We start from the raw sequence: 18715 nt of genomic DNA, 5'->3' as shown, positions 1-18715 counted from the left end.
ATAATAATAATAATAATAATAATAATAATAATAATAATCTGTGTTGTTTGAACATTATTACGAAGGACACTAATTATTCAAATTAATTCTGTAAGGTTGGATCTTTTTGTTGGCTACAAATTAAAAAAAAATGAAGTAAATGATAAAGGAATAAACATGATAAGATATCTTTAACTTTAGATACAGGTAAAAACAACCAAATATAAACTGTTCGTTATTATAAGTTCAGGAAATCTCCAAAACGGTGCGTTTGTGGACCCATGTAAATAAAAACTTTTCTTCTTAAAATGAGCCAAAAAACCAAACTCATTATTATGTGTATTTTGAAACAACCATAGTGCGTTTTTTTTTGTATTTTGCGATTTTTCTGATACTTCTTTTTTTCAGTGTGATATTTATGATTAGATAAAACTATTTTCATGAACCCTTGACTGATCGTTTTGGCGCAGGGGCAGCTAATTTCTTTTTTCCACAGGTGGCAAAGTATAAAAAAAAATAAGAAAAAATCGAAAACTATGCCATAAGTTAATAACATGAGATAAGATACAATAAAATTCAGTTCTAGTCATTTTCAGCACTTGTGAAACTAGTTTCAAAATGTAATTTTAAAACTTCAATGTTTATATAGGGTATCGAAAAACTTTACCGACAAATGATAACCTCAAGGCTAGAACACTTTGAATATTACATTAAGTTTTTTCCAAAGTCTCCAAAATGTCTAATAAAAGAGATCAAATTTTATACACACATTAATTTTCAGATTTCAACCTGTGTGTAAATACCTACGCCACTGGTTACCGTCTATGTTTCAATGGAACTGTAAACCCTATGTTAAAGCGAACTTTAAAATTATGATCTTTACTGAGAATTGGAAATTATTTAACTTTCTTTATTCTTCTTTTTTGAAAGTTAGTATAGAATCCAAGTAATTTCCGTTAATACTTTCTAAACTATTCTGAATATAAAACTTACCGTCTTAGGTAAGAATACATTCTTGCAAAAGTCAGAAAAGGGCTTAGGTAATCTTTATTCCGCTATAAATTGTGGAAAGTGTTACAGTTTCGCCTGATATTCAAATTTTATTAACCATACAAATTTTATACACTTGACATAAAATACTTCTGACTATAAAAATACAAATTCTTTTCATACTTCTTAATAAATAAAATTACCTTCGGACATGTAACAAAATTTATGAATACGGAAGCAAATTCTTTTCTGCAATTAATTTTTAATTCACACTACCCGAGACTTTGTTGTTTTTAATTCTATGCCAAAAATAGGAGCCACGTATAGCCATACTTTGTGGGATGGAATTACAAGCAATTACGCCTACATTAAGAGCAACAATTGTACTTACTATTCGCTATTCATAGTTGGTCCCTAGGCTGGAAGTTTGAGTTACATGGATACATAAATCACAAATCAATACCCAGCGTCGGTAAGGCAAATGCCAGTAACGATTATCTATTGAAATGGAATTAATGCAAGCGATTAGAATGCAGAAGCGTAAACCAGCTAACACGCTTTATGTTAATTTACATTTCTAATTACTTAGAAAGGCGTCAATAATTTATTAATTCTCACCATTTAGACTATTGTAGTTTTACACTTCTAAATGGGTACATAGGTACATTTTTTAAATTTCATTTTACGGAAAAAGCATACTAATAAAAATGTTTGCTTGTAGAATGTTAAGATGCATATACGGGGTGCCCAAGAGTGCCCTAAAATGCTACGTCAGTTTTTAAATAAATAGTTGTTTATGGTACTAGTATATACGTCACGCTGGGAAACGTTTAATTTTCCCAAGTGACTTATATGACGAAACACACGCGTGCCATACAAAATTTTATCCAACACTCATAGAATTTCGTATTAATAATAAATAAAAGTAACTTAAAATTCAAAAATTAAAAATCAAGTTGTCACTGTCAGAAAAAGTAATTTAACGAATTGAATGTATTTTTAAAGGAAACGAGTATCAACCTAAATTGTGTCTGTAACCAAGGTACAAGTAAACAAACAATATTTTCTGAGTTAAATCACGTTGAAATCCTAAAATCAAGACTGAAAAAATGTAAAATGTGGAAATTCCATCTGAAATTTTAGAAAAAGCTAATGCGGTTACTGCAGGCATCATTCCGGAGAAATCAAAATCTATATACAACAAAGAACTGAAGTAATTTCAAGATTTGAAAATCAAAGAAGGGGTAAATGAAGATGGCTTGCTGGCTTATTTTTTCAATTTAAGTGAGAAATTAGCTCCATCCGCATTGTGGACTAAATATTTCATGTTGAAGTCAACTTTGAGAGTTTATAAGAACATTGAAATTTCTAAATTAGGAAGACTTTCTAAAGTCTAAGCACAAACATTTTCAACCAAAAAAATCTAAGGTCTTAGAAAGAGAACAAATCGAACAATTTTTGCGTGAAAATGCACACGTCAATGTGTTGGTATTAATAACCTATCAAAAATCCCTAATGTTGTTGCGCGATTTTTGGGCCTGACAGATTCTAATTTATGTACAGGGCATGGCTTGCGTCGCTCATCTGCAACTCTCTTGGCCAATGCTGGAGGGGGTATTACAACACTCAAACGCCACAGTGGACTTAATTCGGTCATTATACAAATCTGTATAAAAAATAACGGTAATCCGTTCCCATGCTACGCACTAGATAAATTACTTTACTGTCAGAGAAAAATGCCGTTTTCCAAAGCTTCCAGGGCGGTAGAAGTAGTTTCAATGCGAAATGAAACACTAAAGCATCAAAGTACTAGCTAATTCGAGGTCACTGACGTTTATAACCGAACATCAAAGAAACATAAAGCTTCCGTCTCTTTATGAATATATTTTCACCATTTGATTGTACTTCTCTTGCTTTTACATCTAAAATTACTTTTAATTTTCTTGCTGTAACTTTCTAGAGGAGCTTTTCCTTCATATTTTAGAACCCTGTCCACACACAGCTTGACCAAACTTTTCTTAGCTGCCAGATGTGCAGTGGACTTTATTTTTCAATAAATAATAGTGACGAGGTATGCCTTAATACTACACATTCTATGGTTAGGGCTAAGATGAGTTTTATTTACGTATTTCATTTATTTAGAAATATAATATAATACTAGACAGCGTCCGGTATAGGGTTTCGTTCAGAAAAGCGAAACCTAAATTAAAAAAATTATATATTAAATGTAAAAGCTTGAGTACCGCACAAATAAAAAATAATAATTAAGATTTAACGATATTTGAATAACATTTGCCAAATAAACAAATTCTTTATGTCATTCATAGAGAGAAAAAATATATCAAGTCAATATACAGGCTGATCCAAAATTCAGTACAAAGTTTTTAGGGAAGTATTTTTGAGGTTAAAATAAGTATTTTTTTTTTCTATAAACGTGGGTCCACAACTGCTTAGTTTTCGATACACTGGATGTTAAAGCATTTTATTTTTTTCGATTTTTTAGGAATAAATTCGAAACAGATTTGAATGTTGGCATAAAATTTAAAACTAAGCCTAGTATGTTTTTTCTCTATCTATTTTGATAATGTCAATAATACTACCGTTTAGTCAGCAGTAATTTTCTCGAAAACGGTTAGTTGTATCAAAAAAATGCAAAGAGCTAAAATTTAAGATCATTGCATTACTACTTACTTAGATGGTGAAAATAAATTTTAAAATTTTTCGCCGTAAATAGTTAATAAAATATGTTGTGCTCTTCATCAGTCATATCTCGGAAACGGTTAGTCTGAGATATTTCGACCAGGTCTATTTGCTTAAAATTGATAGGGGAATAAACGTACTAATACGTAACGCCAATATACAGGGTAGCAAAAAAGTTAGGGCCAATTTAATTCAAGGGTACCCTTATAGGCTTCGTCATAAGCAATGACATTTTTAAATTTAGCATAGCATAGCTGTATTATAATGTTAAACGATAATTCAGCATCAAGGTCAGTCAGTTGGGTAACCCTATTTAAAAAAGATTCACCAATATTAGAACCAAAATCTAAATTAGTTTTTCATTGACTATAGGACACAGTCTTGCATATGCTTACATTTGGACGTAGATTATTATTTGAACACCAACTATTCAGTTTGACAAAATTATTTTGTAATCTAGTGCAACCAATAGAAAATTTAACTTTTAAAAATTTGAGCTCGTCCGTAATTGACATCAATGCATTCAGTTAAATCATTAATAAACATAACAAACAAGAGTGGTCCTAGAATTGAGCCTTGAGGCACCCCTGAAGACTGATGATATCTGTCACTAAAATAAGACTTAAAAGAGATAACCATATGGCTCCAATTTCACTATTAATAGGTTGTGATCAATCAAATGCTTTAGAAAAATTATCATCATCATCAACGTGATCTTCCATATCCAAAGCTTCTGCCACATGTTTTGTTTCTAAACAAGATTTGAGGGAGTCCAATAGCCATTCATAAATCCATGAGATTTGGTTAAGCTGTAGTATTACTAAAAAATTGTAACTAATGCCGAAATTACTGACATTGCTTACAATTCATTGCGGCAGTATCGATCTAATATCGCCTACATTGTCGACAAAACTAGTTTCCTATAGTTCGGAAAATTGTCAATTTGGTGGTTATATGGGTATGGATTAATCATACACCTACTTGTTCGTAATATACGTAAATGTTTATTACAAGGCAAATTAAGCACAGAGAGGTTCAAAGTCAGTTAATGGAGTTCCAATGTCGAACGTCATCAGTCGGAGCTATTAAACACGAATCTATGCGAGAGGAAATCTGGGTAATTAAGAGGTAAGGGGTGAGTTTAGGCGGTACACGGGGTGATTCGTGAAACGGAATGATCATTATAGAAGTAAAAAAAGTCTGGAGACGATTTTGGATTGTAAGTTTCTTTTATTTTACTTTTAAAAGTTAGATTACCATCTAATCCAAATTAGAGAGATTTTCAACACTTCATACGTAACGTTATTTCACTGACTAAGGAAAGAGTGGCTGCAATGTGGTACAGGGTTGGCTGTAGGTCGGATTCTGTTTTATGTTATTTTATTCAAACAAGAAGTGACACAACCGTTGCCTTCTCAAAACTGCACTCTTTACATTATAAGAATACTAGTTATTTCACTACACACGTCATTGTACATGTACATGTCTGCTTCGGATCTGAAGCTTCGCATCGATCGATTTATTCGATACGTATCTAGCGGCACCCTAATGCCTGCCCTGTCGGCCTGTCGTGCCGGTGAAGAATCCAGTTTTTTTCGTTGAATGACGTGCAATTCATTTTCGTTTGTGCGTGTGTGACCTAGTTTGACGCTTTGGTTGGTCGAGTGTACGGCACATGTTTTTTTAGTAGTCAGTAGCATCTTGATTTCTGGGATCGAAGAACATTGTTTGACTTTATTTGCTAAATTTTTTTAAGTTTATTTGAAATAAAGTAAAAAAATGACAGAGCTAATAATAAAGTATATGTTTTAAATGAACAATCTACGATGTGAAGTTTTACACTAATGGTGGCAGTGGTTAAGATCCAGTTGCTCTGATTTTGCAGGATTTTTAGTGTATATAGCGAGGGTCACTACGATTTCTACGCAACTAGCAGGTATTGCATGGAAAACAGTTGCTGAAACAACATACCTGGCGTCAGTGGGTTTGTACGTGACGTCATACTTGTCGGCACTTTCTAGCGAAGTGGCCCACGACACCTTCACGGATGTGGGGTTGAGGAAAGTTACTGTGATGTTCTCGGGTATTCCTGGTCCTCCAGGCATGGAACCTGGAAAGGTTAGACAAAATGTCAGAATTGGTCTTATTTAAACGTTAAGCACTTGATGAATGTATACGGAAAAAAAAGTTTGTATACCGGGTGTCCCATTTAAAAAAAATACACGTGAGGGGGGCGTCTAATTTTGACCTTGACCATGACCAAGTTCATTTCAAGATCAAGTTGATTTTTTCAAATGGAAACACGTATTTTTGATAACAGAAATGAAAATTTTACATCCGACTATGACCTTGACTATGACCTTCATGGGCATTTGAAGGGCATTTGAAGGTCATTTTAGTTTTTTGTTGCAAATTTCCGCCTTGTCGAATAGTGTACTCGGAGGGTTTTCGAGGGCGCTGATCGAGAATATGAGGTCAGAATATGAAAATATTCAAATCCAATATGGCCGACCAATTTTTGGTAAACATTTTTAATATTCATATGGATTAACACTTTGAAAATGCTTCAACCTCCGTTAAAACTCAAGGTCGAGCCGAGTATTCGACATATTGGATCCGCCGTATCGGATTTAACTATTACTAAATTCTGAGCTAGTCTGAGTTCAAAAACATATGAATAAAAATTGCTTGCCGCAAAGGGTTAATGGGTATTCAGGAAAATTATGGCGAGCCCTACATAATCAAAAAGAAAAATAGTAACAAGATTAAAATTTTGCCTGTAAAATACTAGAATGACCTTCAAATGATCTTTTGAAACTTAAGGTCATGATAAAGGTTATTTCCGGAATCCAAATTCTCCAGACTTTCTATTTTGGTCTGAAGTTTACCGGTTTCTATTAGAACAATTAACTTGACCTTGAAATGACCGTGAATGTCAAGGTCAAGGTCAATGTCATAGATGGACGTGAAAGGGCCCGCTCTTCTCATTTTTGGTCTCAAAAGTAGAATTTTGCAACAAAAACTAAAATGACCTTCAAATGATCTTGAAGGTAATGGTCAAGGTCATAGTCGGATGTAAAATTTTATGCTCTCTTCATTTCTGGTGTCAAAAATGTGTTTTCATTTGAAAAAATCAACTTGACCTTGAAGGTCATAGTCAAGGTCACTATTAGATGTCTCCCTCAAAACCCTACAACTTTTATTTGAAAAATTTGTTCATTAAGCCCTTAACTTTTTTTTTTTCTTCTTACTTGTTGAATGATCAAGCTGACCAAACATTGCTCTCCCTCCACAATTTTATGAATTGTTTTAATCTAAACCAGCATAACTCTGTTCACAACACTAATAACAGAATTTTGGACCTTATTTTAAGTAATGTTCACTGCTCTGTTTCTCAAGCTCAGGGGTTGTTGCTACCGGTTGACTTACATCATCCGGCTCTTGTTGTTGACATAGATTTTCCAGCTGCTGACAGTGTTAATATCTTTCCTTTGAACAGAGAAATAGGTTATTTGAATTATAAGAAGGCTGACTTCCATAACTTATATCATGATTTGTCTTTAGTGGATTGGACCATTCTATCTTCATTTACACATGTAGACAATGCTATTGAAACTTTTTATAATATATTGAATGGTATTTTAACGAAACATGTTCCCAAGAGTAAATTTTCAAACTATAATAGGAAATTTCCTAGATGGTTCACAAGAGAAGTTATTTCACTTTGGAAAAGTAAAAACAAGGCATATAAACTGTATAAGTCCACTAGATCTCCTTTTGATTATGAAGAATTCAAAAATATTAGAGCTTCTTTTAAGAGTCGGGCGAGCATTGCCTATACTAATTTCATTTCTGATGCTGAGCGTTCGCTGAAAACTAATCCAAATACTTTTTGGTCATACATAAATTCTAAGCGTGGTACTACATCTATTCCATCTACCATGACACTCAATAATGTTAACATTGATGATCCGCAGGATATTATAAATACGTTTGCTACTTTCTTCTCTAACGCTTTTGATTCCGTAGACAATGTCGATGTGTTGTTTGATGATGCACATATTTCTGTTCTTCATAAACCCAGCATTTCTGAGTCGGATGTACTCGCTGCCATTAAAAGGATTAAAGCTAATATGTGCATGGGACCCGACTTAATCCCAGCCTTTCTTGTCAGAGACTGCTCAGCGGTGTTTTGTAAACCTTTGGCGATTTTGTTTAGACTTATACTAACATCGGGTAACTTTCCCACTCTATGGAAATTGTCAAGAATTACACCCATTTATAAAAAAGAAGCTAAAAATGATTTTGCTAATTATAGACCTGTTTCGATTTTAAGTAATTTCTGCAAGGTACTGGAGGTAATCTTGCATTCACATATTATGCATCATGTATCTAATATGATTGTATCTGAACAACATGGTTTTGTTCAGGGTAGATCTACTATTACTAATCTGGTATGTAAAACACAATTTATATCTGAAGTTCTAGATCGAGGGGGTCAGGTGGATGTCATTTATACGGACTTCTCTAAAGCCTTCGATAAGATTAATCATGCGTTGCTCTTGCAGAAGCTTAATCGATTTGGGTTTGGCACCGACTTGTTGAGTGTATTTAGATCATATTTATCTGATCGGTATCAGTTTGTCCAATTTCGAGGTTTCAGATCGAACAAGTTCTCTCAGACGTCTGGTGTTCCTCAGGGTTCGATATTGGGCCCTCTTTTATTTGTGTTGTTCATTAATGACATTGTTGAAGATCTAAATGTGCATTACCTTCTGTATGCTGATGACGTCAAATTATACCGTAGAATTGACAGCCCTAATGATTGTGACGATCTGCAAAACAATCTTTTGACCTTCAGCAATTGGTGTAATAACAATAGATTACCCTTAAATGCATCCAAATGTAGAGTAATGTCTTTTTATCGCTTATTAAATCCAATTTTATTTAATTACATGCTTGACGATTGTGTGCTCGAGAGGCCTGATTTTGTAAAGGATCTGGGAATTATTTTTGATTCAAAACTTAGGTTTGCGCGTCATATGGAGGACTGCATATCTCGGGCCTATAAGAACTTGGGGTTTATTCTGCGCAATGCAAGGGATTTTAAAGAGTCTACATCGCTTAGATTATTGTATATAACTTTCATTAGATCTAAACTTGAATATGGCTCTGTCATATGGAGTCCGATCTATGAATTTCAGATTTCCGCGATGGAAATGGTTCAAAGAAGATTTTTCAAGTCGGCAGCATTTATATTGGACGGTGTTTATCCTGCGCGAGGAACACAACAGGCTATATTTTATAACCGTTTCGAATTGCAAAGCCTAATTTCGAGGCGTCAAATGTGTTGTGTACGGCTTCTCTTTAAGATTGTACAATATTTAGTTGTTTCTGATGCTTTGCTGGCGTATTTGAATTTTAGGGTGCCTAGACTTAACAATCGATTTAGTAATGCATTCCTTCTATGTCAAGCCCGTACCAATGTTTTGTTAAAATCTCCATTGTATCAAATGATATATAATTATCGTGCCGTTGAAAATGTTTTGGACATATTTTCATGCACACTTGCTGATGTGAAGCGCTGTTTTTTGTAGCTTTTTCTTCTTGCGTTTGACCTATTCCTTTTTAAGTTTGTATGATTTATACTTTTGTCATATAGGTGTCGAGTTTTAATTGTGTTTTTTTTTAATGTAGTTATTTATCTTTTTGTTTTGTGTTTTTTATCATACTTTTACTTATCCTGTAATTGGGCTTTGTCCCGTTGGATATTTTATTGTAATAAATAAATAAATAAATAAATAAAATAAATAAATAAACTTAAGAGATATTTACATGTATTTTTTAAAATGGGACACCCGGTATAAATACTTTCATATAGTAAAATTTAATAATTTTGTCAAATTTATTGTTTATTATATTATTATATTATATGTTTATATTGGTAACATGCAAATACTATAAGATACTAGTCTCACACTAACCGAAATTTTTAACTAACGATTTTGTAGGAAATAACTACTCTGCTGGCTAATGCTCCGACTAGCATCCTTGGTAACTTTCCTTTATTATCCAATTCGTACAGTACAATATTTTATATTCAATATTTTATTGAAACTAGTAATTTCAAATGGAAATAGAAACAATTCAATTTAAAGAATCAATACTTATTAAAAAGTCTGCAGTAATAACTTTTTTCGTAGATCATAGCAATCGCAATATAACTACATTTTTATTACTGCCATAACGATAATAATAGAAGATAATAAAAGCGATACGGGGCGACATATTATTCTTGGATTTACGATATAGGGAGCTGCTTATACCCTTTATGGGTCTTGGAGGAAATCTAATAATACTGCTGCCCATTAAATCAAACTAATTCAGTATCAAAACGGAAACGATGAGGAACGTGTTTATAACTAGTTATTATGCGGCTGTATTGAGGAACTGCAGATGGATTGGCAGGAATTCTCGTTAAAATTTATACAAAGTGGTAACTAACTACAGTATATTATTAAGCTGTGATTACAGTCGCCTTCAAACTTGTTTGCTGAAAGCAAAATACGAAAGTGGGAAGAAAAGTTTTCTGTTTAGAATAGAAAAAGCAAATATCTCTTAATGTTTTTCTTCTTTTCACTTTTCATTTTCAATGTTCTGGAAAAGAAAGCAAAAAATGTGCGTTGTCATCGATACTGAATGAAAAGTAGACAGTATGTAAATATATGGCGTGCTAAAAAATTATTTTTGTAATTTTATGAGAAAACGCCATTTTTTGTCAAATTTCCTGTTCTTAAAAAAATGTTATCATTTTCTTTTTTATTTATACACACATGCATTCAATTTTTAATATTGATTAATTAATATTTGTATTTAAAAAATCAATAAGAGTAATAACCCTAACTTTTTAAATAGCTGAAGGTGTCACTAAAGTTTAAAGAGTTTGAAATATTGATGATTTTTTATTGCTTTCGCTCACAACGATTTTTTTACCGTATATGGTTATAAATGTTAATACAATTTTTTTACCGCGTCGTTTTGAGTATGCTAACCACATAAGCCAAGGACCGATATGAAATTTTCATATTTTATTTTCCGTCGCCTCCTTGCTACTACATCACATTTTATTATACCACGGTCCCCAGGAATCTTATAAATGGATTATAATAACTTTTTCTTGACTTGGGGAAGATATAGTAGACCCAAAATTGTTATCATAACTTCGAGGTATCATTTCCGACTTAATTTTAAGGTTGAAATAACACACATATCTTCTAATATCCTCCGTCCGAAGGCACATGCATTAAAGCCGAGCTTTGATAATCAAAAATATATTTTATACCTTCCTGGGAACGACAGGAACATGCCTTATCCGAAAGTTGATATAGTTTCGCAAATACAGGGCGTTGAAAGTTAAAATTTTAAATCGTTTTTTTGCGATTATTCTGAAAATATGTAGGTTAGGAACTTGAAAATTTGTGAAACTATGTTTTTTTTAGGCGACGAATAAGATGCGTGTTGTAACTTTAAAGTTTAGTTAATAACTTTTTACCCTGTATATTTAACATGAAACTTGATTCAAAACCTGAAAGAGCTATCATTTTTCCATTAATTATGTACTCTTGTTTCATTTCGGTATCTCGATCCGTTTTCGAGAAAAATCGATTTAACGAACACTGTGTTTTGATAATATGAGAAATTAAAAGCGAAACAAACCAAGTGTTTCTTCGTGTTATTACAACAATTAACAACAACGTAATTATGATTTAAAGTAATTGTTCGAAGAATCCACCGTTGACACTGATACACTTTACACGTTTTCTGAGAGATCTTCGAGTTTGAAGCAACATATTGCGTCTGACTTCGTTGGCAGCGATTTGTATTCTTTGCCACAACTCTTCACACGAGCCAATAGATTCTTTGTAAACTATATCTTTCATTCGGGACCAAATTGAAAAATCAAGAGGATTGAAGTCCGGACTTCTGGATGGCCAAGCAAAAATGTTTACATGGTCAATCCAGCGATTTGGAAAAACTGCATCTAAATATGTACGCACTGGCCAAGAAAAATGCGGTGGAGCTCCGTCGTGCATGAAGCACATGCCTTTTCTTAAATAAAGTGGAACTTCTTCGAGCCGTAGAAGCATTTTTATTTGGCCACCCAGAAGTCCGGACTTCAATCCTCTTCATTTTTCTATTTGAAAGAATCTATTGGTTCGTGTGAAGAGTTGTGGCAAAGAATACAAATCGCTGTCAACGAGGTCAAACGCAATCCCAATATGTTGTTTCAAACTCGAAAATCTCTCAGAAAACTTGTAAAGTGTATCAGTGTCAAAGGTAGATTCTTCGAACAATTAGTTTAAATCATAATTACGTATTTTATTTGTTTTATTTTTAATTGTTGTAATAATACGAAGAAGCACTTGGATTGTAGAGATGTTTTAAAATCTTATGAGCTTTGACCTTCATATGCGCAGAAACATAATTCCGACCGTCGCCTAAATTATTGTACGTCCTAAAAACATTACACCTATTATTCACAGTCTCTCTCGAGCTCTAGCGTAAACAAGCCTTTGATCCGATTACAAATATCATAATAAAATGCCCTATTCTTTATTATATATAACGAACGTTCGCCAGTTGACTTTATTGATGCCCGAGCGCCTTAGTTGATTTCTAGTTGTAATGAGGCACGTGGTCTAATTCTGAGTCAATGTTTTCACAACGTGCTTATTAGAAGAATTATGGGGATACGCCACGCCTTTCGCGCATTTCGCGGCTCATGAGATATTAAAAGATCTCTATCACTTTTAATTTCTCGTATTATCAAAACATAGTGTTCGTTAAACCGATTTTTCTCAAAAACGGATCGAGATACCGAAATGAAACAAGAATACATAATTAATGGAAAAATGTTTGCTCTTTCAGGTTTTGAATCAAGTTTCATGTTAGATATATGGGGTAAAATGTTATTAATTAAATTTTCGGTAAAATTGGTCGTAAGTGGCGCCCTCTATGAGCAATGCTGAAATTACAACACGCATCTTATTCGTCGCCTAAAAAACGATAGTTTCACTAATATTCAAGTTCATAACCTACATATTTTCAGAATAATCACAAAAAAACAATTTAAAATTTTAACTTTCAACACCCTGTATTTCCAAAACTATCAACTTTCGGATAAGGCATGTTTGCGCCAATGATCACCATTTCACGTGTAGTATCTTCAGCTTTCGATTTTCCCATTGTTAATGAATCACCCTGTATATTGCAAATTTAGCTTATACGTAAAAGAACGATTTAAGTCCTGATTTTTTTTAAATAAATGATGTATTTATATACAGTGTCGGTATATCAGTTTACTGTGCGGAGTAATTTAGCGAATTAATAATTTATTTATACAGGGTGTCCTGGCTATTTCGAAAGGTGTAAGTCAAAACTCATTCGTTATTTATGTAAAATTTAAACACAGAAAACTTTTCTAATAGTTAAGAAGTCCTGTTACATGTTATTTGAGTATTTGATCAAATTACTATAAATCAAGCTTATTATGTCTTAGTTTTCAACCCTGTATGATTGTTCTGTCATTTTAGCCTGAATTTCAGTGAGGCTTATCAACTTTTAGATGTTATTTATACCCCGTTGGGCTATTGTTTGTGAAACATAATGGAAACATCTATCGATCCTCCCCATAACACTGCTAATAGAAGTAGAAATTCAGAACTGTTAATTAAATACAATATTCAATAGGCATATTCTGCAAGTTTTTCAAGTTCCAAGGGAGTATGAAACAACTAAGTACAAGTGTGATTAATCAAGAGAGCAGATACATAAAAACTTTGAACACAAATCCAATTTAGACAGTGTCAGGGGAGTGAATTTAATGATGTGATGGTACGTCGGTCGCGTAATAAAGTTTTAGGAAATAACTCGGAGGGAAGAAAAAATTGTTTCATCTCGGGACATAATGAAACTTCCTTATGATTTCAGTTACAAGTATTCTTAGGTTTCGCTTTTTGATTTTGTTGGTATACAGGGTGTTCCTAAATATCATGTACATAAGGGAGGAGGTAATTCTTTAGCTTATTTCATGACTAAATAGTTTTTTCTCCATAGCTCCCACAGTTTTTGAGATATTTAGCTCAAATTTGGTATATAGGTTAGGGCTTACATCATTAGGCATGTCAAATTGTCGTGATATTCTACAGAGTGATATTTTTTCGGGGGTCTTGCCCCGTTTTCTTCCCCGGAAATTTTATGCGGTGCACCGCTGGTAGATTCTAAAATCAAAATTGAATTTTATGTTTTGTTGAGAAACTCTTTGGTCTCTTATGATCTTTTTGTATCTGCGACCGTTATCGAGAAAAAAATTAAAAAACCATTTTGTGTAATTCATTAGATGAAATTGAAATTCTTAAAGTGGTCCAGTAGGCTCTGGCTTTATTTGGATAATCTCTTGTTTCTATTAATTTTAACAGTTTATTCGCCACTACCTGTTGAAAGTTGGTTTTTGTAGCAATGATTTAATACAATACCAAAAAACCTAAATAATAACCACATCAAGGAAACTTCCAGTTACTCAGGCTTTTTAACTCCAAATTCTTTATAACTGAACTGAATGACATGAAATTTTAGCTGAATGTGGGGAATGCCTCAAGGAACAAAACTTATATAGCGCCGAAGTGTGCTTTTGCCCTTTTTACGCCCAAAATAACCACAGAAATCGCTAGAGGAGTCAGTTTTAAGTAACAAATGTTATATAAAGTTTTTTGGATAATCCAATACTTTCCGAGTAAAACATCATTGAAAATGTTGATTTTTTACTGAAAAAGTGCTTGTATTCGGACAGTTTCTTTGCAAATAACTCTGAAACCATTGGATTTAACGAAAAAGTTGTAATGAATAAAAAGAAAGGTAATAAAAAAACAAATCTAATTGCATTATTTTGTTTTTCTCTAATTGCAATATAAACCGAGTTATGGATTTTTAAACATTATTATGTTAGCTAAAAACTAAATTGGAACCAGTTAACGTTAAATAACGTCAAAACCATAAATATTAGGAAAAAACTATTTGAACCTTTTTTAAAGTAGGTACTTTGAAAAACCTTTAAAATGAGCTGTTTTAAAAGTCTTTAGAATCAAAATTAACGGAAATATGATAGAAATAACATGATAGCCTCATTTTTTTAAAGAAAAAATTAATAAACAAATCAGTGCCTTTCTCGACAGAATTAAAATTAAGTGCAATCCATTTACAGATTTATTCATTTATGTTCTAAGAATATGTTCTGGGTCTTTGGCTCACTCAAGCATGATTTCGAAAAAAAATTAATTTTTGAAAATGTTAATTTTTAAATTTTTTTTAAAAAATTCGATTTTACGCTGTAACTTTAAAATTAAAGGGAGTACGAAATAAATACAAGAGTAAAAAAATTTAGTTTTATTTTTGCTGAAGATTTTGCTTTTCTTTTTTATTCCTATAAAATTAATATTAATCGAGATATCGCCATTTTAAGTTATCATATGAATGGGAGAACCACCATTTTCGAGCCATTTAAACCCTTCAAACTTAAAAATGAAGGGCTTAAAAAAGATCAACGCAACAGTTCACGTAGCCCTTAAAATTCCCTGCAAAATGAGCCTTTGTGTGATTAAAAATCTTAAAAAGTAAGAAAGTTATCGTCAAAAAAATAAACACGTGTATAGGTGTTAATTTTAAGAAAATTTAGATCAAACAAGAATTTTGAAGCATTTAGATCTTTTTTGTATATGTTCCTATTTCGACACGTGGATATACGTAATTTGACATGTGAAACATGATCCGGTGGGCATGATTGTGAAGAGAATAGCAGTGACGACGAATAATCATTTACACATAATTATAATGTTTTTTTGCATTTATTATTATTAAAATGCAAAATAAAAATTTATAAAATAATCTTAATTTTGTGTGCGTGTATATACAGGGTCGGAAAGTCCCCATGGTTCATCGGCCGTTACGTGAGAGCGATAAAGAGTAATAGAAATCCGTGCGATAGAAAAAGATGGCTATAATGAAGGCGTCTAATAGTCACCGCCCATTTCGCTATTCCACAAATAAGATCCACTTCTTATTTGTGGAAGGGCGAAATGGGCGGTGACTATTAGATGCCTTCATTATAGCCATCTTTCTCTATCGCACGGATTTCTATGACTTACTTTATCGCTCTCACGTAACGGCCGATGAACCATGGGGACTTTCCGACCCTGTATATATGTATATATAAATGTAAGGGGTAATTTTTGAGGGTAGAAGAGTTGCAATCAATAAAAAAGATTTTTTAAAAAAGAAATCAATTTTAATTTGATAAAAATGCGTGATTAAAACGTTTCAAGATGAAACATTTTTTTTTATATTATTTTCATCCGAAGGGGTGGTTGTTAAAGGTTTTTCCGGGTTGAAAATTTGGGATACATTAAGTTTCATGTTAGATAGCACATGAAATTTCTCATACTGCATAAATAAAAAAGTTTTGATTACATAAAATGCTTAAATTTGTATTTTTTTCTTTAATTTTCCAATAAGGGGTGGTTTTTTCCCCTTAAGAACAAAAAACACCTAGCGCATATATAAGTTTTGAAGTGGGGGGTAATACGTGGGGGGTAATTCTAAATTTTGAGAAAAATCGACGCAGTTATAAAAAATTCGGAGGTATTACTATATTTTCAGCTGCAGTAACTAGGCTAACTATGTTACAACAATTGTCGAAAGTGACGCCTATGAATATTTGAGAATATTCGTTGATCAGGTATCATTCTATTGAGATAGTGCTCCATGTACAGACGTCTAGCTTGTCTTGCATTTCCATTCGCAAGGCCATACATGAAAAGCATTTCAGACATTTCAAAATTACAGAAAAGATAAAAAATATGTGCTAAATTTCAAATAAATATCTCTACAATCACCAGAATTATCAATAAAAATCATATTTTTAATTTTTACCTTGACACCCTGTATTTTGAAAATGGGGCTCCGAAATGAAAAGAGGCATAAGAAATGTCCCATTATTTTAGTCCAATGAATATGTGGTTAACTGCTTGATTTACTAATTTGTAACACCCTGTATAAAATTAATAAGTTTAAAGGTAAAGTTCGTTTATTTTCTGAACAGACCTGGTATCTAAGTAATCCGGAACTAAAAATACACCGATCATTACTTCGATATCAGATTCTACCCAGCATTCTCCAGTAACTAGCAATTTGCTGTTCGTTATTTCAAACTGAATCCAATTTTATGTTACATCTATCCACCCAATTCAGTTCCGGTTCCTACAATTACAGATGAAACAATATGTGAGCCTAGGAGAATTCTTCACTTTAATTGCAACTCTGTCGTGTAACTCCAGAAACGCTTAACTCTAATTGTGAAATCTCAAATCCGAGCTCCTGGATGTAATAAGATTTAGTTCGTTTACCTAGTTATTTATCTATTTAAATGCCGGAGTTTTAGTAGGTACTTGAATCTGTCAGTAAACTCACTGAAATCCCCGTTGCGAACTTTGTAAACACAATTTGATATTTTAAACTCGTTTTGTTGATTCGTTAATTGATTTAAAATTCATAGGTTGTCCGTGGTTCACGGTGAAACCAACGTGTTTGCGAAGAAGCAGTACACGAGTTTTGGCAAATATCTGTTTCATATAAATTCAAGTTCATTAAAATAAATTGAATAAAATGCCTCTGAAACGGTGATTTGTAGCAGAGTTTTCAGCGCAAAATGGATCGTGAATGTTATAAAAAAGGGTTCGTCGCGAATGTTTTGGATGAGACCGTTGAGGTATGATAAATGTTTAAAAAAAATTGATGTACGAGAGAGGAAAATGTATTACTTTAACCCATGAAAAGAAATTCAGGTTTCTTTTTTCTTTAACGAAAGCTTTTGTAAGTTAACAAAGGCAGGTACTTAAAACATACTGCGTCTCGAGTTTAAAAAATAGCTACATCTATTCAGAAACTATCATTAGTACTGAAAAAAAAATGTATAGGTAATTAGCTTTAGAAGTAATTTGTGACAAAACTTTTCTTGAGCTGGTGTTACAAGAAATGATGCTAATATACAGAATGTAAAAAAAATTAAGATTTGAAAAGTCATATAAAATGTTGCTCATAAACACTTAGTTTTCAAGATACAGGGTGTTGAAGTGGAAAAAAAAACGATTTTCAGACATATCCGGGAGATACACTGAGGGATTTTTTTCTAATACAAAAACCAGTGGCGTACAAACTATATTCTCGAGTCCGTTTTCTAATAAATAAATGTTACGCCACTGCGTTTTCAATATTAAAAGTATACAATTTTTGAAAAAACTGCGTTTAAAGTCAGCAAGAATGTGCATTTTGAAAATAATCCTAAACATAACACAGCCCCACAAAATTTGTATTTTTTCCCGCTGAATCCGAATCTGCCTTCAGATTTAGCCCAACAGGTCTGAGTTTTCGGGAAAATTAAAAAAACAGGTCAAAATTCACAAAAAACGTCATTTACGATCGACGAAAGTTATAAAAAATCAAATTATTCTATCAGCTCACTAGACGTATGATTTGTCACTCGTTTAATTCCAATTTATCTTCATAGAGTCAGACAAGCTGGTCCAATTTCATTCAAAAACAGAAAATAGATCAAAAACGCCATTTTCATGGCATAATTCGTGTTGCAGAGTTCTGGATCCATCTTTTTATCCACCCACCCATTTATGAATTCATACATCTTTCTATCCATTGGAGTGAAGTTATCCACACATTTCCAGCCACGATTTATGACACATGGTACATTGAAAGTGGGATAGATGGACCAGCAGATATGGGCGGGGCAAGATATGCGCATGCGCTGTATACGCAATAAGCGCATAATGTAATTAATTAATCATTCTATGATGAAATAAGAGATATAAAATACGTCAATATAATTACCTACCCAACTACCCCACCAAGGGAAATGATTGTAACCAGCACCAGATCCGGGTAGCACCCCTCTGAATTAATTTAAAAATAATAAGAAATTTGC

General features: G+C 32.8%; 1 protein-coding gene across 1 annotated transcript in view; it reads right to left on the bottom strand.

Moving 5' to 3' along the window:
- Positions 1-18715, bottom strand: part of LOC108908517 — a 181750-nt gene that overhangs the window by 156484 nt on the left and 6551 nt on the right. Inside the window, exon 2 of the mRNA XM_023457279.1 lies at positions 5641-5779. Coding sequence (XP_023313047.1) covers positions 5641-5779 — 139 coding nt within the window. The remainder of the gene's footprint in view (positions 1-5640; positions 5780-18715) is intronic.

Source organism: Anoplophora glabripennis, unplaced genomic scaffold (genome assembly GCF_000390285.2).
Source record: "Anoplophora glabripennis isolate ALB-LARVAE unplaced genomic scaffold, Agla_2.0 scaffold29, whole genome shotgun sequence".
Lineage (NCBI taxonomy): Eukaryota > Metazoa > Arthropoda > Insecta > Coleoptera > Cerambycidae > Anoplophora > Anoplophora glabripennis.
Note: the sequence above shows the minus strand (reverse complement) of the source record. Positions and strands in the feature narration are given on the sequence as shown.